The 26,728-nt window shown below is 38.1% G+C and overlaps 5 protein-coding genes across 8 annotated transcripts; 4 read left to right on the top strand and 1 right to left on the bottom strand.

The window, feature by feature from the left end:
- The first annotated feature begins 27 nt into the window (after positions 1–27).
- LOC119997621 lies at positions 28–2,048 on the top strand. Its single transcript, XM_038844763.1, has 3 exons — positions 28–357; positions 963–1,118; positions 1,534–2,048. Exons 1-3 carry the CDS (start codon positions 94–96, stop codon positions 1,888–1,890), a joined length of 777 nt encoding a protein of 258 aa, XP_038700691.1. The 5' UTR covers positions 28–93; the 3' UTR covers positions 1,891–2,048.
- A 1,855-nt stretch (positions 2,049–3,903) lies between these two features.
- Positions 3,904–5,664, top strand: LOC119997618 (probable protein phosphatase 2C 72). The gene is made up of 5 exons (XM_038844761.1): positions 3,904–4,239; positions 4,361–4,675; positions 4,764–4,878; positions 4,953–5,176; positions 5,282–5,664. The coding sequence occupies exons 1-5, from the start codon at positions 4,060–4,062 to the stop codon at positions 5,459–5,461; spliced, it is 1,014 nt and encodes a 337-aa protein (XP_038700689.1). The 5' UTR covers positions 3,904–4,059; the 3' UTR covers positions 5,462–5,664.
- LOC119997622 lies at positions 5,510–9,546 on the bottom strand. Its single transcript, XM_038844764.1, has 5 exons — positions 9,395–9,546; positions 8,648–8,929; positions 8,101–8,206; positions 6,673–6,816; positions 5,510–6,078 (listed from the first exon to the last, which is right to left on the bottom strand). Exons 2-5 carry the CDS (start codon positions 8,920–8,922, stop codon positions 5,836–5,838), a joined length of 768 nt encoding a protein of 255 aa, XP_038700692.1. The 5' UTR covers positions 8,923–8,929; positions 9,395–9,546; the 3' UTR covers positions 5,510–5,835.
- A 2,419-nt stretch (positions 9,547–11,965) lies between these two features.
- On the top strand, positions 11,966–17,937 carry LOC119997614 (vacuolar-processing enzyme-like). The gene is made up of 9 exons (XM_038844756.1): positions 11,966–12,240; positions 13,819–13,983; positions 14,063–14,219; positions 15,005–15,090; positions 15,183–15,382; positions 15,780–15,828; positions 16,286–16,495; positions 17,103–17,309; positions 17,401–17,937. The coding sequence occupies exons 1-9, from the start codon at positions 12,022–12,024 to the stop codon at positions 17,581–17,583; spliced, it is 1,476 nt and encodes a 491-aa protein (XP_038700684.1). The 5' UTR covers positions 11,966–12,021; the 3' UTR covers positions 17,584–17,937.
- Positions 17,938–18,784: 847 nt separating this feature from the next.
- Positions 18,785–25,111, top strand: LOC119997412 (putative uncharacterized protein DDB_G0279653). 4 transcript variants are annotated; one of them, XM_038844415.1, is made up of 7 exons: positions 18,802–19,169; positions 19,270–19,399; positions 19,497–19,636; positions 20,759–21,088; positions 22,912–23,287; positions 24,279–24,356; positions 24,442–24,735. In XM_038844415.1, exons 4-7 carry the CDS (start codon positions 20,769–20,771, stop codon positions 24,508–24,510), a joined length of 843 nt encoding a protein of 280 aa, XP_038700343.1. In that variant the 5' UTR covers positions 18,802–19,169; positions 19,270–19,399; positions 19,497–19,636; positions 20,759–20,768; the 3' UTR covers positions 24,511–24,735. The 4 variants fall into 4 exon arrangements, with proteins under 4 accessions (XP_038700342.1, XP_038700343.1, XP_038700345.1 ...); XM_038844417.1 differs by lacking the exon at positions 24,442–24,735 and adding an exon at positions 24,756–25,111 and having other exon boundaries at positions 18,807–19,169; XM_038844416.1 differs by having other exon boundaries at positions 18,813–19,169; positions 24,495–24,735.
- Positions 25,112–26,728: the final 1,617 nt, after the last annotated feature.

Here is a 26,728-nt window from a genome sequence, read left to right as displayed (position 1 = left end):
GTTGCATAAAACGCTGCGTTTTGGTTTTTTTGTGGCCCTTCTTTCAGTCGATATTACTTTCTCCATTGCCAGACCAAAGAAGATCGGAGCGAGATGATGGAGGGAATCGACGGACAGAGTTCGGAGCCTGTTCGGTACACGTTGAAGCCGGCGCGCATAAACAATGAGGACATACTGTTCTGCATAGATGTGGACGCAGAATCGATGGTGGAAATGAAAGCCACAGGTCCTAATGGGAGGCCACTGACCAGATTGGACGCGATCAGGCAAGCTATCCTTCTCTTCATCAATTCCAAGCTCTCCATCAACCCTGAACATCGCTTTGGTTTCGCGGCTCTCGCTAAATCCGCTTCTTTGGTAGCCACAATTCTCTCTCTTTCAATTTACCGTTTCATACCGTGCTCTATTTCCGTCATTACCTTATTGATGTTGAGAATCGATAAATGCCAATATTTGTGCGGATTTTCAATCAGTGATTGAACTTGTGGAGACAAACCCTGTCACACTGATTGGAGGCTGACGGGAAATGGGGCTTCCCCAAGATTCCAAATTCTTACTCTCGATTGTGTTTATATTTAGCACATGCTTTCTCTAGAGTAGTATTTGAATCGGCCAACTTTGGTTGAGCTTCTTTTCAACTTGAAAATGAGAAATGTGTATAGTGGGACAGATAAAGATGTGTGGAGGAGGAAATTCATCAGAAGAGCTTTAAAGATTAAGAGCAAGAAGGAACAAATTGGATGGTGGTTAATTTGGACTGAATCCATGTTCAAATGGGCTTCTATGCATGTAGTGGGGGCTTCATTGGTTTTTGTTGTAGAATAAAAGAGAGTTTCCATGTAGATAAGGACTACAGGGTGGTTAACTTTAGAGGATTTACCATTAATATGAAACAAATTTTATTAGTGCCATTAATAGCGCCATTAGTATGAAATGTTCTGATGTGTTTTGATACAATGTAGCTCCGTAAAGAGTTTAGCAGTGAAGTTGAGTTTGCTATAACTGTGCTTCGGGGCCTCTCAACTTCATCTTCTGGTCAAGCTGATCTCACACATCTATTCAAGATAGCAGCTCATGAAGCAAAGAAATCTCGTGCCCAGCACCGGATATTCAGGGTGGTAAGTACATTAGATTTACTCTCCTTTACACCAGCCATACTTATTTTATTAAGTGTGCAAGTTTTATATGGTGTGTATAATATTTATACTCTTCTGTACAAACTCTCATTTACTTAGTGATAGGTATGTTGCGGAAATTGCATAACATATTGACGTGTGTATAATAATTCTACTCTTCTGTACAAACTCTCATTTACTTCATGATCAATATGCTTTTTACATCTTTTCTTTTATAGAATGCTTTTTACATCTTACGGAGTTTTCCTATGGATTTTTTTTTAAATTCCATTTTTGACTTGTGTTTTAAGATCTTATGATGATGTGTAGGTGAGTAAATTGTGGCTTGCATGAAATTGTTTTTGGCTGTCTTTCATCCTTTGGGATGCAACTGGATTATGACAGTTGTTGCTTCTAGATTCTTATCTACTGTAGGTCATCTGTACGACCACAACATCAATGGCCTGTAAACCAGAAGCTCTTCACTTTAGATGTTATATACCTTCATGACAAGCCTGGACCTGACAACTGCCCCCAGGAAGTCTATGATGCACTTGTTGACACCCTCGAACATGTCAGCGAGTATGAGGGCTATATCCATGAAAGTGGGCAGGGGCTAGCACGTGCTCTATTCCGACACATGTGTGTGCTTTTATCACACCCTCAGCAGCGCTGCCAACAAGATGATCTTGACATACCCAAGTCTCTTGTAAAGAAGTCTCCGGCAGCTGATTCAGCGAATGCTGAAGATAGTGTTACTGTATCTAGCCAGTGAATGAAAAATCCACTTTGTAAGTTCACTCGTCCTCTGATTTGGTTTTCATTTGCTTGCTTTTAGTGTGTGCTGTTTGAAAGATGTATGTTGACTTCCTCTTTCCTGTACCAGTTGCAAATCCATTTAACAAGAAATTCAGAATGGATCATGATATCAAATTCTCTCTGTTAAATATATTCACAAATGCATACATACAGTAGGCATCTATGTTATACACAGTACACGTTTATGCGATCCAAACTATTTTCATCAAGAACTGGATAATTGAATTTCAATGAACATTCTGAAACATCTGATAGTTGACAACAAAGATGAGATATATAGTTTGATATGGAACTTTAAATGTTGTCAATTTGTCCTCATCGCGTTCTGGCCAACTAAGCCCATGTACTCAGTTTGGATAACCTCAATGTCTTTGAATTCTCTTGTATGTTGTGGGTGTGGGTGTGTCAACCCTACTTGACAGGAATGGTGATTAAAGGATCAATTATTGGTGTATTGTTAATTGTTTCTTGAGATACCAAGAACACTGAAGCTTTGGCAACATTATCCGATTCCATCAACTGAAACGGTCATTCTGAAGTCGCGATATTGTTTTAAAAGTTTACTTCTAGGTTGCTTGGCTACATTTTCGACTTTCATTGTCATAGAAATCCTATTGTTCACACTTCTGCGCTTTCAAGCAAGTAGTCCTGCACACGAACGGTGCTCGATTTATATACATGCACTATAATCAAGAATTCTCTTATGCGGACGCCCAGCAATTTATATTAACTTGCACACATTTTTTGATGGTGTAGATGAGTGAAATGACAAGTGGGAAGATTGAAGTGCGTAAGTTAATATAATTTGCGGGTGTCCACGTAAGAAAATTCTTGATACTATAATAAGTCTATCATAATTACAATTAAATTCTAATATTGTTAAAAAAAACTCAGAAATAAATTAGAGCTCGCAAGCTAAAAAAAATCCCCAAATGGTACTCATCTGCTCAATATTTTATGAAGCCTTTGACGATGATATATGACCTTATAAAGAAACTAAACACTCTCCTAATATATATATATATATCATATAGTAAGCCTTTGACGATGATATATGACCTTATAAAGAAACTAAATACTCTCCTAATATATATATGTATCATATATATCTTACTATGACGATCTCATTAAGATTTGAATTTAAGACTTTCAATAGGTTTTAAATAAGGTTTCACAACATTAAAAAAATGAGAATAATAACCAGCGAATATAAAAATTCTAACAATTTTTAAGTGAAAGTCAACCAATTGGAGATGATCCTGACCGACCATTTTACTATTGTATACTTTAATGTAGAAGTCCACAGTTTGTATGGCGAGGATCCTCTGTAGGTCCTTTCCCTGCCGATGCATATGCTTTGTTTTCAGAGGTTGACCAAGTGTTTTTAATGAACTTGTTCAAATTTCTCCAATTGTCATGGATCCTTATCAGTTATTTCCACTCCCTGTAAAGTGCTTCAAGTTGGTCAAAGGTCATATTCATTCCTTTTTTTCTTTTCTTTATCAATTCATTTGTAGTTCCCTACGTTTCTAATTTGTTCATTATGTAAATACACCTAATTCTCAACTACATACTTAGCTTTAACAAGAAAACAACATATATTTGGTTAAGTTTTACTACTCTTATTTATGATAGAATGAATGAGACATATAATTAACACCACATTGCTTAAAAAGTTCCAATTACATCCAACAAGTACTAATGCAGATAGCTAAAACTAATGATCCGAGTGAGAAAGTTATGTGCAAACGGGTTTAATGATCCGAGTTTGTGCCTATATCAAATATTTAAAGGATATATTTGTATAGTGTCATCGTGAGTTTAAAAAAAAAGCGTTAATGGATCCACCGTATTGATCTAATCTCATGTGCCCTTTAAAGTGAATCTTGGGCTAATCTAAGATAATAAACAACATTAGAAAAACAATTAAAAAAAACAGTGAATGATTGAAAACAAGCTAGGGTGCGTACTTTCATGGCCCCAGAAGGCACTACAGATATACAATTGTTCATTTGCTATCATGCGCAATCTGGGAGCTTTAAATCAATGATTAAGAAGACTATCCTCAGTCATTGGGCATTAAGAAGAAGAAGGAAGAAAAAAAAAACCACTTGTAATATTTGAGATGGGAATCTGCATATCCTCTGCATCTTCAGAGATTCATGGCTCTGAAGCCCAAGATGACCATGAAAACGTGACAGTATTTGAAGGAAGTGTTGATCCTCTTGGAGCTAAGAGACTTGGTTCTGTTTATTCTAAGCAAGGGAGCAAGGGACTTAACCAAGATGCTGCAGTTCTCTACGAGGTAATTTGGATTTTACTGTATGGGTTGTCTTTAGCCTGATTTGATTTGTTCAATAGAGTTTGATCACTGGATGTCCATGCTCTCCTAGGAAACATAAAGCAGTTTTCCTTTCTTTGTTTAGGGCTATGGAGAGGAAGATGGAGCATTTTGTGGAGTTTTTGATGGGCATGGAAAAAATGGTCATGTGGTGAGCAAGATTGTGAGAAACTGCTTGCCATCACTCTTGCTAAGCCAACAGCATGCTCTGGAAAAGACGAGGATTGCAGACGATCCCGATACTCGAATTCAATCTCGAAACACAGAGAGTCAATTTGCAGTAAACAAATGGAGAGAGGCTTGTATCAGTGCTTTCAGGGTTATGGACAAAGAAATAAAGCTTCAGGAGAACTTAGACTTTTCTTGCAGTGGAACCACAGCTGTAGTTGTCCTAAGACAGGTAAAAGAACACATTATTTTAATATGATTTTGGTACTTTTTAGGGAAAGTTAGTTTACATTCTCTCCTTTTTGGATGAATAAAAACAGGGTGAAGATCTAGTCATAGCTAATCTTGGTGATTCAAGGGCAGTGCTAGGGACAATCACTGAGAATGGCATCAGAGCTGTTCAATTAACTAGAGATTTAAAGCCTGGGATACCTAGTAAGACCCTTGTAATATTTTCTCATATATTCCCTTTTTGATTCTCTAAACGGTTTGTTATTCTTGTGATGCAGGTGAAGCAGAGAGAATAAGGAAGTGCAATGGCAGAGTGATAGCACTGAAAGAAGAGCCACATATCCAGCGAGTTTGGCTACCACATGAAGACACTCCAGGCCTAGCCATGTCAAGAGCTTTCGGAGACTTCCTACTTAAAGACTACGGCGTAATCGCAATCCCAGACATCAACCATCGCCAACTAAATTCGAATGACCAGTTTGTTGTTATTGCAACTGATGGGGTAAGCAAGTAACAATCACTAATATATCCAACTTGGTTGGTTTGAATTCCCGATCTTTGGCGTCATACATACACCCTAATGTTGTTAACTTGAATGTGTCTTTAGGTGTGGGATGTGCTTAGTAACAATCAAGTTGCATCGATGGTGTGGGCAGCGGAAAGTGAAGAAACAGCCGCAAAGGCAGTGGTTGACGCCGCTGTCGCTGCGTGGAAAAACAGGTTTCCCTCTTCAAAGGTAGATGATTGCACTGCAGTATGCCTATTCTTAAAGAACAAGAAGCAGTAGCATGCCTTGCCTACAGACACTTGGGAGTAATAAGATTGATGGTCTTACTTGTCGAACATGGGCACTTTATTTTGATGCAAACTGAAGTCAGTCTCTTGTCAATCTCTCAACACTATTTAAGATGAAGAAGCAGTCGACCATATGATTTGTAGCCACATATACACAGCAGATATATAAGCAGAGAACAACGTCTCGTTGACAAATTCACACAACTAAATATATTTGATCGGCCTGCATCGTTCATTGCATCCAAACAATTCTACAATTGCAAAACCATTCCTTTAACATTGCCATCAGTTGTATCCATCAGAATAAAGTAGAAAGCAAAATTGTTTTTGTATCGCACTTCCATGTTTCATAAATTTAATTCTACTTTAATCAGTTTTTGGATCCTCCGCAAAAAGGTCATCATACGAAACAGGTGCTCTGATCCTGTCGTGAACAGATTTATGTTTTTCTTCAACGCTGTATGGTTCACATTGATTTCGAGAAATCTGCTCAGAACCATCTGGAACGTTAACTGTGGTCTTCTCAGCAACCGCACAGAAAGTTTTTTCAGGGGATCCATCTTTTCTTAGCTCTGGTGCTTTTCTGATAGTTTGTTGCCTAAATTGCTTCTGCAAAAAACAATCCAGGTAGCATCTAGACTTAGTACTCAATATAAAATATGAAATTGCATTACTCAGACGGACAAGAATTTAAAAGAAAATGGTCTTTAAAACATGTATACATTTATTTAGGCAACAATCATACATAGATGATATTCTTGCTCTAAAAAGGGCCATCCAAAGAGCACTCCAAAAATTTCATGAGACATATAGGGGCCAAACAACTTTTCTTCTACCCCATCCATTTTATGGTGGGCTCGTGAGCTTTACGACATCAAAGGGGTCATACCCCTTCATTAAATGTATACATACACATATAACAATCTGTGGAAAGACAAAAAAAACAAAAACAAAAACAACAACAACAACAACAATAAACAACTATACAGCTCCACGGGGAAAAAAAATTGCGAATTCAATTGTCCTTATATGGTAAAAGCATACCCTAACATGCATTGAGCCCAAATGCCAATATGTATACCAGCATAACGAAGAGCAGAAATTTTTGTTATATAAAGACGAAAAAAAAATCAAACACTTGTAATGACCAGTTAGCAGGAAAATCTGGGAAAATTCTAATCCAGTAAAATAGCAAGCACGCACCTCAAATTCCTTTGCCTTTTTCATTATCTCTTTGTAAGCCATGGGTTCTCGTGCTTTAATGATGTTCCATAATATTCCACCACCTGTGCGTAAACGTCTGCCATCAGCAGTCATCTGCCCTCCACAAGACTGAATTGCATCCACCTGAAACTTCCACCAAACTACATTATATAAGAATATATAGCTCATATGCGATTCCAGTTTGATGCATGTTCGAACATCTTAATTAGTCAAATGATTGAACCTTCTCTGCCAAGATATCTGGTCATGGCTGTCAAGGATTAAGCTTCACTGATTAACATATTTATCCATTAGGCACTATAAACAGTACAAACAACAATCTGTGAAAGGAAGAATAGAACAACAATATCAAAAGGCAACCACAGCACCAGAAAGCCCTAAAAGAGCATTAATGTGCAACTAGAAAACAATCTAAAGCAAGTAATCATATCAAAATGCAAAAAAAAAGGCCCCAAAAAACTCTTTATATTGCACTACACTTCCCTATTGCAAAAGATTCATATTTTGATGGTCAATGAACCAATTTTAGTTATTGATTTTGTCTTTTAACCATAAGCAACTGTAAATCAAGTCCTTGAACTTACAAGATTTACAAACATCCAAAGAACACATGAAAACTTTTATCTGCATCCTAAGTTAAGAAACTCAAAACAAAAAAAAAAATTCAACGTACATAAAATACAAATCATGAAGTGACTCATATCTCATCTCAGACCAGAGGATCTGAACAGCAAAATGGGCTTCTGAATGAAAAATCTGCAACGGTATGGAAACAATACAGAGTATCAGAGATCAAGAACGGAAGCATGGCTTGAAATATTGGATAAGCATTGTCAACTCCAGGTCCAATATCAAGTATAGTCCATATTCTCACCTTTCCTTAAGCGAACAATCAAACCTTACAAGTCCATCACCGAGCAAAAGGGTGGCTTTTTTCTACATGTGGTATTCTTAAAGGCGGGATTGGAAAGCACGTCAAGAGGTAAGGTCAGGATATTCCTAAAGGTTCCAGTAGGGCTAACAAAACTAAGTCAGACCTGAAAGAAAGAAATTAAGAAAGGGCCGAGGGAAAACGATGAATACTGAAAGAAACAGGAAGACTTTCAGAAGAAGAAACGTTGACCAAAAGTTGAATCCAGCTCAAAGGTATGATGAGAAAAGGCAAATTGCAAAATGTAGAGTTGTACACATGGCATGTAAAATGGTTAGTTGGAGCACCTCATAAGAGAACACCAAGAAATACTGCTGCATTGTAACTTGTAAGTTTGTAAATTTTCCATTTGCCACCCAAACAAGTCTTTGAATGAATAGTTAAAACACACAGCCTTAATTAACTGAATCAGTCAATGAGCGTGAAAATATGTTCAGAAGCTCGGTGGGGGGAGTAAAAAACAAGTCTGAACGTACCTCATTGACAATATCACTAAGTGCAGAAACACCAAGACAGCCTACAGCGTTATATACCATGTAGGACTTTTTCTCTTTTAAACGTCGACACGTGTCCAGCACAAACCTGCAAACAGATTAACATTTTAGTCAGAACCAATGACCTCCAAACCCTTCTCATAAGATCAACACAATCATTACAATTTGGACATTTAATGACATCATTACAATATTTTTCAAGTTCTACAAATTGCAGGAAAAAAAACTGACTTTAGGAATTAAGATAAACAATAAATTATGAAATATTTGTTAATGGATGTAAATGGTCAATTGGTCATTAGGACTACCTACTCTTTCCTGCTCAACAATCACAAAGTAATCTAGACTGCTTTCATCTCATTTGTTTTGACACCATTCCTAACCTAAACTTGTGATATAAAACATCTTGGGATCCGTAGCCAACCCAAATATTCTTGATTGCATTGTTAACGAAATTCAGGTATAAATGAGCATATTTCATTAACTAATGCACACACACTACAGAAAACAAACAGATCCATCATCCTACCTGTTTACATCTGTCACATTTGACAAAGGACCTCTCCTCTTTTTCTTATTCTTCTTCTTATTTGCCTTTCGCCTGTGGTTTTTACTCTCTGATCCTTGATTTACAGAACTGACATTTCCACCGATGCTTTGTCCTACATCAGTACCTCCAGAACCAATATGTGATTCCTTGTCCACACATTCTCCTTCTTCTACATCAATCATCTCAACATCTTCACCATCTACCAAGTCATCTTCTTCATAAATGGCTTCCAATATGCTCTCTCCTTCCCCCATGGTAAATCTACATTAAGAATATAAATGCATTGTTAATATGAGGGTTACAATAAAAACACTATCATTCCTCCAGAAAAATAGAATCACTTGTTGTAGAGCCAAGCAGTAAACTTAAAATATCAATTTCTGTAAACCTTTTTCAAAGTAATGTGCGTGTGTGTGAGTGAGGAATAACAAGTGTAGAATTATCTCTCAAACTCCCTCCCATCTACCAGATAATCTAGGGTTTGCCATAAAATAGTGTCCAAAAAAATGTGGGAATTACACGAACTAAAGTAGCTGAAAATATATATTCTAATTCCAATAAAATTAAAAGACGGCTAGTTTTCCTAAATCCATCGCACACTATCAGACCTCCATTCAATTAGGATGTTCAACTAGTATCGATAAACTCCCATCGTACTAACAAAACAAATCAACAATATGATCCAATCGAAGCTAGAAAAAGAAAACTCACAGAAAAGAGACTTACAGAGAACGCCGGGGCAGTCAAGGAAGAGAGAGATAACAAATGCCGGAGAAGAGAGAATCGTAACGCGGAGACCGCTTGAGAGCAGTAAGAGAGGGAACGACAGAAATACTACTCGCCTTGGGAGCCGCGGCGCCAAACTTGCTAAAAATTTTCCTATTTTTCATATCGGGCTTGCTTGCCCTAGCGGGCCTTGCGCCTTTAAATGAAATGTCAAATGTCGGTTTCGGCTTTTGTGCAAACTCAGCTTCTTATTGGGCTCTAAGATTACAGAAAGCCCATTACTTATGGATCGGGACGCCCGAGTATTGGTCCTTATAGTTGTAATTTGTACAAGATGGGCTTGGTCTACGTTCACATAACTGGTCTTGCTTGAACTCAATCGGGCCAAACTTCAACCTATTCGCCGTCAAGATTGGAATTGCTGAACCTCTAGTGAGCAGTGAGCTCACACCAACTCACTGACCTTTCATAGACTTTACTTGCGTAAGCCCACTGCCCACTGGCGCCTAATACAAACACAAAAGTATGACATGTTGGCCCCCTCGTAAAAAATAAATAAATAAATAAAAACACAAGTGGTCATGAAAATGATGAGCTGGACGCAAGTCCATCTATGGACAGTTATTTTCCAACAATAATTGAACTTTTCTATATTCATATAAGATATGCTTTAACATGAAGCATCCAATGAGGCGGCATATCTTCAATTATTCAAGAGAGTATCTTTCGAGTCAATGAGCTCCAAGTAAAATATAGAGGAGAGGTGTCTGGAGAGGAGATTCCTTCTTTATGTCAGCATCACTTGTATATTATCAATGAGATCCTTTAATATTTATCGTTTTATATGCATTATGATTCCAAAGATTCCTCCTGAGTCCCTGTCTGTATGATGGGTGCAATAACGTCATCGAGGAGACATTTATTGTGCAAGGGGAGTTGGATGTTGAATGAATCATGAAACTTGAAAAGGGCTTTTAATTATCATATACTCTATCCCCACCATTTCTTTCTAATATCACGGAAGTAAACCCACTTGGGAGCTTGACCCGTGGCGTGTAAAATGGAGCTCACATCACCGGAGGAGTCTTATCAGCCACCGAGCAATGTAAGGATGACAACTCCGAATGAGGGTAAAACATATGAAGAATGTTCATATGAGACGATAACTGAGGAAAGAGTATCTCGACAAAGACCGAGATGTCCCTCGGGTGTAATATCGAGCATCCCCCTCGATAATAAGTGATACCAAGCACCTCAAGTAAATCACAAGTACAAAAGGAGACCAACTCCATTTATGAGAAGAATCAGAGTAAGATTCACATTTGTGTGATCCCACTAAGATCAAAGATAGAAGATCTACTCCTATCAAAACTATAACTCAACCAACTCATAAAAAAAACCTATAAATGATTTTGAACATACAACTAATGCACTTTTACTTGCTAATATATATATAAAGCTCCGAGCAGTCCCCAATTGATAGCTTGCCGACATGAGCGTCATAGTGATCCCCTGAACACACCTTCGGAGGGCCCTTTAGCTCATTTGCTTTCATGTGGAGGCCATCATTAACCGTATCAAGGATTGACAATATTAAAGACATCATTTGACGTTAATCAATCTTTTATCATCACGTGTCGAAGACAGTTTTGGACGTCATCACTTTCTATAGGTGATTATTTCCTATCTCACACGTACTAAATAATTATGGAATTTTTTCATAATTCGATTTGATATTTTTTGGAACCCACGATGGACTTACTTCTTTTACACAAATAACTTTTTTAACCAAAATTTTTAAAATAACCATTTGTATTTGATTTCCTGTGATTGATCGGTGTAATTTTTGTACTTTGTGAAATCATTCATCTTCAACAAACTGGTGCGCGGGGGACATTTAATTGTCCAAATTGGGATAGGAAGAGAACTCAAAATATCGTCTAGATGCATAAACAAAACCATTGCATTATTTCTTCCCCTTTGAACCCTAAAATAGTAAATTGAGAGTTTTTATTTGCATTCGAGTCCCGAGGAAACCGGAAAGAGCATTCAATCCCAGCCAATAGAAAACATTTACGTCTCTTGATAACCAAGTCTAGTGGGCCCAACAATGACTACAAAAACCAATCTAAAATGGAAAGCAATTAGTGGGATGGGCCCATCAATAATTCGGCCCATCAATAATCGGACGTCACAGTAAATATCCCTCCCGCCTCATACAACACCGCATACGGCGAGGATTAGAAGAAGCCCGGTGGAGAGGTGAGTCATTATCAGCTTGCCGTTGAAGGGTAGTTGAATAGATGGGATATTTCATTAACAAGCAAGGAATCGTTGAAGGGAAGTTGGAGTATTTTAGTTAACAATTAGTTGGCTGGGCCCATCAATAATCGGATGGTTCAGATCAATTCGATTTATCATCAATAATTCGGCCCAATCGGCATGCACGATGTGATCGCACGCTGACGTAGTGAGTTTTAGACATGGAAATTGGAAAGCAATTAGTGGGCTGGGCCCCAAACAAGGTGGGAAAAATGCTTATAAAATAATCGAACTTCCCTTCAAGATTCCTTGCTTGTTAACGAAAAATCTCATCTATTCAACCACCCTTCAACTGCAAGCTAACAATGACTCACCTCTCCACCGAACTTCTTCTAATCCTCGCCGTATGCAGTGTTGTATGCGGCGGAAGGGATATTTACGGTGACGTCCTTCGCTTGCCGTCTGAGACTTCCAGGTTCTTCCGTGCGGGCGAGGTTGTAGACGATTTTGATGATGACTCTACGGGGACAAGATGGGCGGTTTTGATTGCTGGATCCAATGGTTATTGGAATTACAGACACCAGGTCATAATTTTTTCAAAACTATTTTTAAAGAATGTTCTGATGCTCAAAATTTGTTTTGAATGTTTCTTATCTGTTATCTACACATGAACGTCGACTAAGTCGATTTAATGCGGTTGAGTTGATTAGATGCTATTTTTCACGTCTATGCCCCGTTTGGAAGAGTTTTTTTATTGACATTTATATGTCTTATTAGTATAAATGCTGAGACATTTTCATCAACATTTTTTATATTACTTTTACAATGCTACTAATATGAAGCATTTCATTACCATTTGCGTGAGAATTCTCTATTTTGTCACCATTAAATCTACTTATTCTCATTATTTCCCTGTGATTGTCAATTATTAATTAATTAATTAATTGTATTTATTATTTAATTATGTTAAATAAATTAATTATCTTTATTTTATAAATTAATTATTATTTTTAAATACATTTATATGTCTTTGTTACAATTAAAATGTATAATACCCCTACACTAACCTCTGTTATATTGGAAATTGAAAGGATTTGTTTATCTCTTGACTTATCAAGGAATCCCTTGATATAATTACTGGGAAATTTGCGAACAAAGAAGAAGTTGAGAAAACAAGTTTTAGCAAGAGTTGATTATGATCGAGCTCTAATGATAAATTTTTGTTTGTGTTTGATGTTCAGTTTATTACAGGTGCAAACCAACATCCTTCAGCTACAAATTTAATTGTTTATGGTTGTGTTTGGTGAGGCGGTCTGCGGGACCACCCTCACCAAACAACATAAAATTGAGGCGGTACCACCCTCAAAGAGCATGAGTCCCACATCAAAAACCTGCAGATTTATTTTTTTTAAATTTTTTTTGTGTGGGTCCCAGTCTTTGTATTAAATACTCTATATTCATTTTATATTTAGACAATTATAATAACTATACTTACAAATTAATAATTATACTTATAAGTTAATAATAAATTAATAATTATACTTATAAATTAATAATATATTACTAATTATACTAATAAATATACTTATAAAATAACAATTATAATTATTAGTTAATAATAAATTAATAATTATACTTATTAAATTATTATTTAAATATTAAATTAAATTAATTTCAATTTTTACCTAATAAATTAATAATAATACAAACAAAATATATTTTACACACATTAATGGCTAACAAAAGTTAACAGTTTTATAAAATTCTTCGTAACTTATTGAGTAATTTCAGAGTTTTAAGCTCAGTTTTTTGTTCACAGCTTAACCGTTAACGGTGAAAATCAATACAACCACTCTGCCAAACACACACTATGTATATTTTAGTGCTTATGTACGTGATGAGACAAAATAGAGGAAAGTTCGTAGTTTAAGTTTAAGTCGTAAGAAACAGATATATTTACCCTATGTATATTTTAGTGCTTATGTACGTGATGGGACAAAATGGAGGAAAGTTCGTAGTTTAAGTTTCAAGTCGTAAGAAACAGATATATTTACCGTATTTGTGAAGATTTATTGTGAGGGGTCCAAAACAAATCCGGGCCACTAAGTCCAGTACAGTTTTGCTTTTTGATCGATGCTGACAGTTTGCCTTTCTGTTCTCAGGCTGATGTTTGCCATGCCTATCAACTATTGAGGAAGGGTGGACTGAAAGAGGAAAATATCATTGTTTTCATGTATGATGACATTGCCAACAATGAAGAGAACCCTAGGCCTGGGGTAATCATTAACAACCCTAAAGGTGGTGATGTTTATGAAGGAGTCCCAAAGGTATGTTTTTCTTTGGGAGCTAGCCTTCGATTAATTAGATTGTTATGCGCACCCTCACGAGGTGAATCTCTTGTTGCAGGATTATACTGGTGAACAGGTCAATGTTGACAACTTTTTCGCTGTTATTCTTGGAAACAAAACTGCCCTTTCTGGGGGTAGTGGGAAGGTTGTGGACAGTGGTCCCAACGATCACATCTTCATATACTACACCGATCACGGAGGTCCTGGGATCCTCGGTGAGTAACTTAACGGTGGTTGTTCGCTGCTTCTACTCTTTGGATGTGGTGGATTTTTCATTTGTAAAGTAGAACAAGAATCATAATTTGTTAGCCTTTTCAAGTTGTATTTGATAAACAAGTAAATATGCCTCTGTCTCATTCTTTTGTTACCAATCTGGTTGGTTATAGATCTGCGTTCTTCTTGAGAGTTTTGATTGCTGAATGCTGAAATTGAGTTTTTCACTTCCACCTGTTCAGTTACTGGCGGAGTGGGAAAATGATTTATACTTGCAACATTCTGTGGCATAAAATTGGTAAACCATTCGGGATGCTCTAAACTTGTGCAACTTCAGAGTATATTCTATAGCGCTAATGTTGTTTCCAGATATTGTTAAGGGTTGTTGACTCGTGATTGGAAACTTTACGGTTGATTAGTATTTAGCAGTTGAAGTCTTTATATTTTTTTTAGAAAACCAAAAGAATTTTATTAAGGGGCATTGAGGAGGTTGCAATCCTAAAGAAATAGGAACAGCAGAGTGACAGAGCAAGGAAAGTCGAAAAATAATGGAGAAAGCTTGAGTCAGCTAGAAAAAATCATGCTAAGTAGCTCAAGGCTCTAGTCTTACATTCCCTAAACATTAAAGTTCTTTGGTAATTTGGTTTATTTTACGTAAAAGCTATTGATCTATCCTATGACCTCTGTGTTGATTTGAAGAATTCCAATCTGAGTGCCATTCTGTTGTTATCTTCAGCGGTTCAGCCCTGACATGTTGCTACTTATCCTTCTTGTTATTGACTATCAGGGATGCCTACATATCCTTACCTTTTTGCGAACGATCTGATCGATGTGCTAAAAAAGAAGCATGCTTCTGGGACTTACAAGCGCTTGGTAAATCTCTAGTTTTACCCTTTACCTGATACTACAGTTTGACCCTCCACCTGATTTTTTTACCTGTGGAATTACTTTGAAAAAAATGCCAGGTATTTTATCTTGAAGCCTGTGAGGCTGGAAGCATCTTCGAGGGGCTTCTTCCGAATGATTTAAATATTTATGCAACCACAGCTTCAAATGCAGAAGAGAGCAGTTGGGGAACCTACTGCCCTGGAGAGACTCCTAGTCCCCCACCAGAGTATGAAACCTGTTTGGGCGACATGTACAGTATTGCTTGGATGGAGGATAGGTAAGTGCAGAATCATAATTAATTAATTTCATTGAAGATTGGAAGTGCAAGCTATGATGTGATCTAGATTCATGTTTGCATCCAAATTACCTTATATCCTGGAAATTTTACTGAATTCAGGCTTTTAATACTAAATTTGTTTTTTAAAATTTAATACCATCTTAAATGGAATGGCTCGTTTTACTTGAAGTCTTTTCAATACTCATGGAACTGAATTTTCTGTCTGCATAATTTTCCCCCATTTTATTAGGAGTTATACATACATACATGTACTCAAGTTGAACAAATATCTCTCGTGGTTGAGTTATTTTCAGGAGAATGAGAGTCTAAGGTTTATATTGCATTGATTGAAAATTAAGTTTATGCGTTAGTTTTAACATATTGGCCTTATGACCAGCGACGTACACAATTTGCAGACAGAGACTTTGCACCAGCAGTATGAACTGGTAAGAATTCATGCTTACTGCACATTCTGGAAATCTTATTATAAAGGAAAAGAAAAAAAGTGTATTCCCTCTTGATTTGCCAAAGTTCATTTCAGCACAAGATTTTAGAATTGTTTTGGCATTTAATGTCTGGCATGCACTGTGCTCACTTTATGTATGAAGAATGCCTCTTTTTTTAAAAAAAATTATTCTCAGCCCTAAATTAATCCGAACAGTACATTCTGGGTATTTTATTGAATAAAGAGAGACAAGTTAAACTTCTTTTTTTGTTTGATGGCTTCCTGAGGGAAGGTCATTTTAGGATATCATAAGTTCAAGAATCGTAAATGCTTGGCTGGTATTCTGGTCACTTTCAAGTTTTAACGACTAAGAAATAAGTGTTGTCATTGCAGACTGAGTTTGACCTGCTCTTGTTAACTGCTCGAGTCATCTGAATTTAAAATGTTGGGATTTGCAGGTTAAAGCGAGAACTGCAGATGACAATTCTATCTATGGGTCACACGTCATGCAATATGGTGATGTAGGGCTTAGCAAGGACAATCTCTTCCAGTATATGGGTACAAATCCTGCAAATGATAACTATACTTTCGTTGAGGAAAATTCTTTGAGGCTTCCTTCAAAAGCTGTTAACCAGCGGGATGCTGATCTTGTTCACTTCTGGGACAAGGTATATATATTTTTGTCTAATATAGGATGATATTAAAGTACTTTGAAAGGTATTTTTTTTTTCTCTAGTATGATATTAAAGTACTTGGCATATAAATTCTCACTCTTCTCAATACTGATGGAAAATACTGAAGTACTTGTGTTAAGGTTTTGATATGCTTGAGGGTTCTTGTCCCTTTGCTAAAATTAATCTTTTCCTGGTGATGATCTGGGGCTAGTTGACGGAAAAGTTATCCGTTTAGGGAAGGAGTTATATTTTAAAGGGGAGAGATGGGAATAATGAATATTGACATCAACTAGTTTGATTTTTATTTGCCTGTGGTAGCATGCCATGTGAAATTTTGGGAATAAAACCAAGTTTCCCTGGGTAGGATCAGATGAGCACCAGTAGATTGGAAATAATGTAACAGCTGATGTTTGAAATATTAAAACATTTACCTATGCCGGTACTTGGTAGATAAATCCCTGAAACTAAAGTAAAGGTCCGTGCTTTGCCTAGTGACTCGGGTGTAAGTGTGTAATGCAATAAGCCTCCAGTTCCAATTTCCAACCTCCATGTTTTTTTTTCCGTGAAATGCAACTCTCATGTTGTTTAATACTTCCTGTAGTACCGCAAAGCTCCTGAAGGCTCTCCCAGGAAGGTTGAAGCTCAAAAGCAGTTTTTGGAAGCAATGTCACACAGAGTGCATATTGACAACAGCATGAAACTTATAGGAAAACTCTTATTTGGAATTGAAAAGGGTCCTGAGGTCCTGAATGCTGTTCGACCTGCCGGTCAACCTCTTACTAATGACTGGGACTGCCTCAAGTCCATGGTAATTCTCCGCCCCTGCCTTTATTTTACATTCCTTTTGATCACATGAATGGATTTGATTTTATTGAATGCCTTTTTTTTTGTGTGTATAGGTGAGGACCTTTGAGCTGCATTGTGGATCACTATCCCAGTACGGGATGAAGCACATGCGCTCCCTTGCAAATATCTGCAATGCTGGTATTGTGAAGGAGCAGATGGCCGAGGCATCGGCACAGGCTTGCGTCACTGTTCCATCTGGTCCTTGGAGCTCTCTCAACAAGGGTTTCAGTGCATAGAGAAGTTAAAAATGTGGTAATATTAAAGAAGCCAGTATGGTATGTGTAAGGTAGTACCTTCAAGCTCTATTGTTGGCTACGCTTGCATATTTAGATGCATATATACTATTGCGATTGCCGATTGCCGATTGCCGATTGCCGATTGCCGATTGCCGCTGTGTAAATATGATTTAGAAGTGCCTCGAGCATAGAATGCTTTGTAATGAAACTATTAAACTAATGCTTCAAATGTGTGTGTGTATATCCATGTTTGTCTGAAAAAACATGTGTATTACCCGTGTAGACTGGTGATATCATGTTATATATTTACGGATATAAAGTTTAGCCTGTAAAATTTTCAAAGGCCAATTTGGATTGTGTGCACTGTGCATTGGCTCTACAAGCAATAGTTCACAAATCTCGTACACTGGACCAATCATATTAATGATATTATGTATGAAAATATATTGTGTGGACTCATATGTTTAAAACTAATTAGGGTGCTTAATTTGTTGATAAGATACGAATTATGATTTCTTATTCCGTGTCTATTTGTCTGTTCAGAGGTTTGTTTGGCCTCAATAAATCACTTGTCTATTGGGATCATGCGTCGGTTGGTCATGTGTCTTTTTGGGTCGTGACAAAGTGGCTACTTGTCTTTAAAGCTAAATTATTGTGGGCTTTGCTACTTCAACTACGGTAGAGAGAGTATAGGGGATGATATTTTCAAACAATAAGACAATCTCAACCAATCATTATGTGGTGCCTCCTACATAGTTCTTTTCTGGTCCGAATATATATTATACACACACACGACCCCTCCAAAGACATTAGTATCAATATGACTACTTAACCAGGTAGGCAGGTACCCTATTTTATTTATAAAGGAAGGTAATGACGTGCAACAAAAGCCTTAGTCAGAAGTCATAATGGGCCCATTTTGGGCCATACCAGTTGGACTGGTAACCCCCAAAGCGTAGTCCAAATACACTTTTAAGTAACCCGGATTTCTGGCCCGGTAATTGTTGGAGCTGGTCACTTTACGTCAAAACACACGTTTACTAAAACTAACCATGATTAGATCGTGACCCTGATCCACTTGACCATAGTTAACTGCCAAGAGCCATCTCACCTTCTACATGGCCCTCAATAAAACACACAACCAACTCGCGAATAATTTGAGGGGATTTAACGTCGTTGCAGATTCTGTTAACGTCGTCAGGTAAGTGATAAAAGGTTACGGGGGCACACTATAGTCGTAACGGGAATTATTATGGATGGGGCTTGACGGTTCAAGGAGGAGTAATAGGAACCGTTTGATTGTCGATTAACGGCCTACAAGTGCTCGGTGTTGGACGGCTAAGGGCTACGGAGGGTGCAATGGAGTATAAAGTCTGGTATCAAATGGGGAGAGAGCATTTCGTTTCAGAAGAAGACGACGAAGCTTGCAGTCTTATGATTGCTTCATTCTATTTGGCTTGAAAATTTTCTCGCGCTTTCTTTCTGATTATCGGAAGGCGAAGGAAAGGATATTGATCAGAATCGGATAGGAGAATGCTGAGGATCTGGAATGGAACAAGATAACCAGGGGGAGACATAGTATAGAGGTATGTAATTGAGGAGAGGTTTTGGATTTATTTTTCTTTTCTGTGCCGAACGATGCTATAAACATGACTGGTAATACATTTCGTTTGTTTTGTTTTACAGAGATTCAAGGAAAACTGGAAGCTCTGTCGAAGATTCTACTGGATTTGTTTAACTTTGCAGCTGATTTATGAGGATTGGTCTCCTTTCATTGAATTTCAGAGGAGAAAGGTCATAATCTTCGAGTTTACAGGTGTAAATCCGAACACATGTTTCAATTTGGCTCATATTTTTCAGTATTTGTTTCCTCAAATGCTCATTGTTGGTATTCTTTCTTGTTTCTTCTCCAGATACATTTCCGAGAGATTTGTTACGGCTTGGAAGATCGGAGACTGTTGTGTTTTACGCATTTCTTATATCCCGAGAACTGAAACAAGAACCTGTTGGTGTGGTTCACGGTGTTCGCGGCCGAGAAATCTGACTTTTATAGGTATGGAATCATCGTCTGCTACCAAGATCGGAAAACTGAAGTTCGAATTCTGCAATTTAGGTCATATATTCATTCCCTGTGCTCTTCCTTTTCTGTTCTTCTGGTCTACACAGCTTCTATTATTCCTTTTGTTTCGTTGAGCTATAAATAGTTCAACACCTATTGGATATCTCTGGTTTCCAATTCGATTGTAATTTACAACCATATCCGTTAAAGTTGAAGTTACCAGGTAATGCCTTGATTTTCATAATCGGGAGGCTTCAACTATTGTCATCGTCTTTGTTGTGCTTAAGGATCGTGTCTTAGGATTTCTCTCCCTCGCTAATTTGTTCGAAGATTTCAGTTCCAATTCTATTTTGTCTTCGTCGTTTTATTTTATTGATTTTTATTTGCTCATCTCTCTGATTAATTTTGGTCTGCTTTGTCCTCACACCAGTTCTCTAGAGAGAGAGTGTGTGTTTTCTTGTTGGCCATCGAGTTTTCTGGAAGTTTGATTGCTGGTCCTGTTAATTCTGATCCATTGACTCCGATGGTTTCCAAGAGAGCTCAAGGAGATGAAAATTCTGCATCTCGGTTCCTATTTGCGTCGATCCACGAATTCTTCTCTTGAAAGGAAGACAGTGGATGAAGCTGCAATCAAATAGTAGATGTTCTATTCTAGTAAATATGTAAATATTTTTTCCCCGCAATTTTTCCTGCAAACCAAACACGACTGCGGATAAAACATCTGCCCTGCTCTTCTGGTCACACCAATGTGTTCATCCGTTGAAATCCATGTTTATCTTGGAATTCTCTCATCTCCAATGAAATTGCTCTCAATGTGTCCTTCGATGTATCTCTGTGAAAAAAGCCCAACGTACGGCCAATAATTCCCGGATTCTTCTTAATCGAAAACCGTCCACCGTCCGTGAATCCTCTCTCTCTCTTTTCTTTTTCTTTTTTTATTATGTTTGCTTGCTTTTTTTTTAGTAAGATAACTTCTTTGATTTGAATTCTGTGCAAGTTGCGGAGGGAGCAATGTCAAGATTCTCCCTCCGTTGTTCAACTTTTATTACGGAGCTAATAAGCCGAATAATAATTTCTTTTTATAATTTTCGGATTTAATTTTCTGGTATGGGACAGGTGTATAAAGATGGATAGGGACTCTTTGAGGAACAACAATGGATTGTTATTGAGAGCAAGTGCCGTTACCACCAAACAAACCAGGTCCTCCGATTTCGTGCTTCAGTGGGGAAACCGAAAGCGGCTCAGGTGCTCCAAGATCCAAGCCAGATACGATTCCACGGCTCCGGTACAGAGTGCCACTGTCCGGATCGATCGCCGGGTCATAAGATCCGACAAGGGCTCCTCAAATCACCACAATATTGCATTCAATCACAAAAGAGATGTGTACTTAAATCTCCGGCAACGGCCAGTCTCGCCGCAGGCACCACCGCCTCCACGTGTTCTGAGGTACAAATTCCAATCACATTCATTATTTATAGTTTTACTAGTAGTGTTCATGTTTACTTTGACATGAGAGGATTTAAACGTAGATCTATGGTTTACCCAAACTTGCGCCGCTGAACGGGTCCATAAGCAGTTGTGGACCACGAGTTCTTCTTTCGATGAGCTGTGGGATGGATCGTATTTCCAATCAATTCATGCCACGTCCCTTTGTTTTTTCTTTTTAAGTTAAAAGTTAAAACTGATTTTTTGCAAAAATCGTTTGTGGTGGGGGCCTACATTGGGAAATAATTACATTTATTAGCGGGACAACTAGAACCGAAAATACTATTATTTTGGTGTTTGTCCACGTCCTTTTGTCGTTCACCTCGTAGGAAGATTAATCGGGGATGTTGTGGAATATCGATGGCGTCATTACTGATGAAGATCACAGCATCGCCTACCACAGGGGCGAAGCCAGGACATACTAGGAGGGGGGTCGCCAGAGTGGACACTAGATTTTATGTTAGGGTGGCTTAGCTAAGTGGGGGTCCGGGGGTAACGCCCCTATAATTTTTTTGGGATTATCTATTAGTTATACCTTCGAAAGTATGAAAAATAACACTAAAAATCAAAAGTTTATAAAATGGATAAGTAATAATTATCACATATCTTCTTGTTTTGACCATTTGATCATAAATTTTTGTAAGAGGGGGTCTAAATTGAAAATTCAGGGGGGTCTATTTTATAATTACTATATAATTAGCATTAAATAAAATTTTTTGAGGGGGTCAGCTGACCCCCCTCAAGTGTACATAGCTTCGCCCCTGGCCTACCACCACGTACAAAGTGGCAACACTTGTGGTGCAAGTGTGTGGCGTCTTAGGGAAGCCTAAGGAGGTATTATTTAGGATTTGTGTAGATAAGGCTGCAAAGTTGGCACTGTGCGACATATTGCGTCTGCCCCACATGGTTCTGAATGGTTTGTGATTTTCTATATATTTGGTCTTCTATCGCCCAACTTGGACAAACTTATTTGGATGAGCAAGTGTAAAATGCCTCACGGAAGCATGGAACTAGTATAGCTCATGGTCGCTCGCGTAGAAATTAGGTTGATTAAATTAGGTCATACCATTTTTGATGGCTTTTTACAGCTTGAAGTTACTATGATTATTTGATTGATTTACTCTTACATGGCCTTGGTTCAAGTATGGCGACAAAATTTGTGGAGCCTATAAGGGTTTTGATTGTTTTAATTGACAATTAAGCGGGTGGAAATTTTAAGGCTCGTACTTGGACTCCTCGGAGACATTCGATGGAGAGTTTCATGCCACGTGTTCGCAGCAGTTTTGATTTCAGTCATGGATTCCATTTACGGCCGTCCGATCTAAAGTTGGATTAATAGACTGATCCACTTTATCCCCTTGTGCCAAGCCATACTCGGATATACTCCCACACATAATAAAAAAGCAAACCCCAAATCCTACGGTTCCGAAGCCTGCCAAAAATAAACTAGCTGGTGATTCTCCTCTCTCAAATATCTAATTTCTCCTATAAGAAAATGAAAAATTATTATGTATCCTCCTTAAAGGCACCGAAGGGCGCCCACTGAAGCGAAAATCCTATCCACCCCATACTCCCAGTGACAACCCATCTAGATTCTACTCCCTCTTCGACAGTATCGATCAAGATCAACAACAAGGTTATTCTTGTCATTTCAACAGTTTATTTACCTTTCTTTTTAACAATTTAACGAACACTTTTACCTTTTTAAGTTATTTGTATTAATAATTGTAATATTTCTTTTGTGATTATAATGAGTTATGCCGTGTCTTGTTGATTTTATTTAGGAACTCTGAGAATTCCAGTGCCATGAGAGGCCACAGCAACGGCGGTTTGAGGGGGCTTGCTTCACCGGATAGGGGAACACACGAGAGAAAAGGAGCTAATAATAACCACCACAACAATAACATCAACCACCGTCACAACAACGTCAATAATCAGGAGAATAACAAGTCAGCTGGGTCTTCGGAGACAGCACATGATAGCAAGAAGGGAGGGTCATCTTCAGGGAGCGGCGAGGCTGCTGCACCACCAGCGTGGCCACCTAAGTTATTGATTGCTTTGACTAACAAAGAGAAAGAAGAAGATTTCATTGCCTTTAAGGGATCTAAGCTTCCCCAAAGACCCAAGAAGAGAGCCAAGTTTATTCAACGCTCCCTCAATGTAAGCCCCTTGATTTTCGCTTCTAATTTTCACTTTTAATTTTAATTTCCCGTTTGGTATTTAATTTTAATATTTTTTGGTATCAAATTGATTTAAGAACATTTAGAAAACTTTGAATAAGACTAACATATGATGAAATGGAAATTGGAATAGTAGTAGTTTTAGAATTTTATTAGGGGACAATGGTCAAGGTAAAAGAGAATTCCCAATTCAGGTCTAATATATTTTATTTATTTGCATTTATTCTTATTAAGAGGGCACTGTTTTGGTTAGTGGTTCACCGTTTATTCGGTGTCTATTTCGCCTTTTTCTTACCGGGAAAGCAAAGAAAGCGCATAAAGGGGCAATAACCAAGAGATGGGTGTACACGTGTCAGTTGCAGCATGGATGTGTACCGACTGGTGACCTAAAAGTTTGTTGGAAGTCTGTGAACAAGTCCACCACTAGTTGTCGCAGGGGATTGGGGGAATAGTAGTACACATGTTTCGACTTTTGGGCCAAACAAAGCGAATGTATAGAGGGGTAAATTTGGTAGGAAATTGTTTAAGGGGGACACATTAGTAATTATATGTGTCAATCAAAGTCTTCAATTCTTTACCAACGATGTTTATAAATTATAATTGCCCGTTGGGAGTCTTGATGATGATGCACTTGTGGCATCGGATTGGGGTACATATGTGGCCCTGTTGTCCACGTGTACGGTTTAACATTGTAGATTTTTTGTCCTCCTTGAGGTGTAGATGTTAACAGAAGAATGGCCGACAATAGGCGGCGATGGAGGGGTTTGTGGTCCCATTATAAACGGTCATCTTGTGATGATAGTTAAATGATACGTGGAGTATTATTTAGTAATTAAAAAATATGGATGGTGGTGGTGGTTGCATGATTGTCTTCAAATTTAAGCTTAGATCACATCGCATGCTGCAAAGCTTGTGGTGTGATGATTGAAGAAGTCATGCCCTCTCATTTTTGAAGGTGTTTTGTAATGCAGTTGGTGAGCCCTGGAGCATGGCTTTGCGATCTGACCCTTGAACGGTACGAAGTTAGGGAGAAAAAGATCTCCAAGAAGGTAACATACTCGATCGATCGGGGCTTGATTTGTTTCTTATGTGGAACTTCTAATTTATATGTAACTTTCATTATGTCACAATTAGATATTGAACTCCTTAAATAGATGTTCTCCTCAACTCTTTCTCCATATTAACAGAGGCCAAGAGGGTTGAAGGCTATGGGAAACATGGACTCCGATTCCGAATAGAATGAACACCTGGATGCGATCAGTTCCCCATTATTAGAAAGTGATTTCCAGATGTGTGATGATGATGATATGTGGAAGTCTGGTTTTTGTGTTCGTTGTTGGAATTTGGAAATGTTGGGACTATGTACTAAACCTTATCGCTCTCCCATAATGAAAAGAAGAAAAAAAAATCGAATCACTTATGTTCTTATTCTTGTTTTCATCATTTAGGAATAGCTTTGGCATTGAGGCTTACGGGTTACGAAATTGGGACAGGCCAGACAAGCCAGCCAGCAATGGACCAGGCCCGGATTTGTAGGCCAGATACCCCAGCCCAGTCCATGAAGAGGTGATGGGCCAGGCTTAGCACGCCAAGTTGACCTTGGTCAATTGGCCGTTTGACACCTCTAGCTGTTTCTGTAACATGTTCTATTATGCAATTCTAGCAAGATTGATGATGGGGTTAATCCTTTAGACCAGCATACCTATATTTTAAAGAAATTCTCTTTTTAGGCTCGTAATTCAGAAATGGCATTTCATGTAACATACAATTATGATTCTTATTCACGAAAGAGAAGCTTTTAAAAGCTGTGACTGGAAGCTATCTGAGTCTTCCAAACAAGGGAAGATAGTGACATTAATTCTACCAAACCCTATCAACTTCTTCAATCCGGACAACGAATCATTGCGTCTCCATTAAGTTTTTTTAAACAAGGAAATAATCATAACCTTACCTGGCTGTTGGTAATTCTGACTTGCTATTCCAGATTTTCTCCGTTAAGACGACTCAAACATTGACCAAATAATAAGATCACCCATTTGACAAACAAAGTGGCAAGGAAACATTGGCCATTGGACTTACTAATTGAAAATGGTAAAAAATGGTAACAGCAGATTAACTAATTGAAATTAGATACTCTATATAGTAATTCACGATAACAAAAGAGGAAATCAACTACCATACTGATTAACAACAAACATAACACCGATCCAGATGTTCTCCTGTTAAATTAACAAAAAACTCACTCAGAACACTAAATGAGAAAACAGAGCATCAAATGACATCTAGGTTCACAGCAGTTTAACCCGGTATGAAATTAATGAAAACCGTCCGCAAAATAAATGAATCACATTCACGTAACAAACAAGTGAACATCAAATCGTCGTGTCATATAATAATCATATATGAAATCTCTGTGCAACACGAATCAAAATAAGTAATAGTAGTAGTAGTGTCTATCAACTCACACCTGAAATCAACTAATAAACCCTAGATCTATCACCACTAATACATCATAAACGAAACACAACTCAAAAAACATAAATAGAAATCCAATCCAGCCCTCTCTACACCATCCTCAACCACAAATCTCCCAATAAAAAAGATATTCAGAACCTGAATCCAGCACCGAAGACGAGAGCCATGAGAGCAACGAGGCCAGCAGATCCGAAGGAGATCGAGAGGGAGCCGGCTCCAGACGCGGGGCTCGGCGCCGGACCATCAACCGACTGAGCAGCTGCAGCGCCAATGAGAGCGATGATGAGAGCCATTAGTGCAAGAATCGATGCCTTGGAGAGAGCCATTGCCGCTGAAACTGTGATTACTAGGGTTTACAGAGAGCGAGATCTCTTTTTCAAAGGAGCAGAGAAGGCGAAACGCGCGTGAACGTAATGACTGAGCACAGTTGAGTCCATTTATATAAGGAGGATCTAGTGTACATAGGAAGGTAGAGAGGCCCAGATCGGGCAGGAAAAAACGAGTAGTTTGTTTAGGGCAGCTGCCCGTTGTAAACAGCCTGACTCCTGGCCATTGGTTTATCAACAGCTGGTTTGTGGGGCCCGCTCGTTTTGTAAGCCCGCACTCCCACTAAAACAAGGTAAATTAATTGACATTCCCAAGGAATCAAAGTCCTTTGGCGCTTTTCACTACAAAACAGAAGCGCGTGTGAAGAACTCGCGCATCGAATGGTTGTAAAGGCACATGCCGCGAGTGTGATCTACTGGGATTTGGTTGGTTTAATATATTGGATGTGGACGATTCGTAGAAGGGAATGTTCGTAATTAAGCAAACGACGATTGCGCAAACAATCACGCGACGTTGTGTTTCTGTTTAGAGTAATTAATGATTCGTTTGGACGTGGCCTCATAGGATGTGGCCATGTGTACGTATTCAGGATGTAGTAATTGACAGGTGTAGGGTCTGA

Source organism: Tripterygium wilfordii, chromosome 4 (genome assembly GCF_013401445.1).
Source record: "Tripterygium wilfordii isolate XIE 37 chromosome 4, ASM1340144v1, whole genome shotgun sequence".
NCBI classification, from domain to species: Eukaryota; Viridiplantae; Streptophyta; class Magnoliopsida; order Celastrales; family Celastraceae; genus Tripterygium; species Tripterygium wilfordii.
This window is presented reverse-complemented; position numbering and strand designations above follow the sequence as displayed.

Excerpts from the sequence above, each read along its gene's own strand:
- LOC119997614 (XM_038844756.1), top strand. The coding sequence starts at position 12,022 with ATGACTCACCTCTCCACCGAACTTCTTCTAATCCTCGCCGTATGCAGT. Across the intron at positions 13,984-14,062 it reads TTTATGAAGGAGTCCCAAAG|GATTATACTGGTGAACAGGT; the intron begins GTATGTTTTTCT and ends CTCTTGTTGCAG. Across the intron at positions 16,496-17,102 it reads TTGTTCACTTCTGGGACAAG|TACCGCAAAGCTCCTGAAGG; the intron begins GTATATATATTT and ends TACTTCCTGTAG.
- LOC119997412 (XM_038844414.1), top strand. The coding sequence starts at position 20,769 with ATGGATAGGGACTCTTTGAGGAACAACAATGGATTGTTATTGAGAGCA. Across the intron at positions 21,089-22,911 it reads CCGCCTCCACGTGTTCTGAG|GAACTCTGAGAATTCCAGTG; the intron begins GTACAAATTCCA and ends GATTTTATTTAG. Across the intron at positions 23,288-23,540 it reads TTATTCAACGCTCCCTCAAT|GAGGGCACTGTTTTGGTTAG; the intron begins GTAAGCCCCTTG and ends TATTCTTATTAA.
- LOC119997622 (XM_038844764.1), bottom strand. The coding sequence starts at position 8,922 with ATGGGGGAAGGAGAGAGCATATTGGAAGCCATTTATGAAGAAGATGAC. Across the intron at positions 6,817-8,100 it reads TTAGTGATATTGTCAATGAG|GTGGATGCAATTCAGTCTTG; the intron begins GTACGTTCAGAC and ends TGGAAGTTTCAG. Across the intron at positions 6,079-6,672 it reads AAAAGGCAAAGGAATTTGAG|AAGCAATTTAGGCAACAAAC; the intron begins GTGCGTGCTTGC and ends TGTTTTTTGCAG.
- LOC119997621 (XM_038844763.1), top strand. The coding sequence starts at position 94 with ATGATGGAGGGAATCGACGGACAGAGTTCGGAGCCTGTTCGGTACACG. Across the intron at positions 358-962 it reads TCGCTAAATCCGCTTCTTTG|CTCCGTAAAGAGTTTAGCAG; the intron begins GTAGCCACAATT and ends GATACAATGTAG. Across the intron at positions 1,119-1,533 it reads AGCACCGGATATTCAGGGTG|ATTCTTATCTACTGTAGGTC; the intron begins GTAAGTACATTA and ends TGTTGCTTCTAG.
- LOC119997618 (XM_038844761.1), top strand. The coding sequence starts at position 4,060 with ATGGGAATCTGCATATCCTCTGCATCTTCAGAGATTCATGGCTCTGAA. Across the intron at positions 4,240-4,360 it reads ATGCTGCAGTTCTCTACGAG|GGCTATGGAGAGGAAGATGG; the intron begins GTAATTTGGATT and ends TTCTTTGTTTAG. Across the intron at positions 4,676-4,763 it reads CTGTAGTTGTCCTAAGACAG|GGTGAAGATCTAGTCATAGC; the intron begins GTAAAAGAACAC and ends GAATAAAAACAG.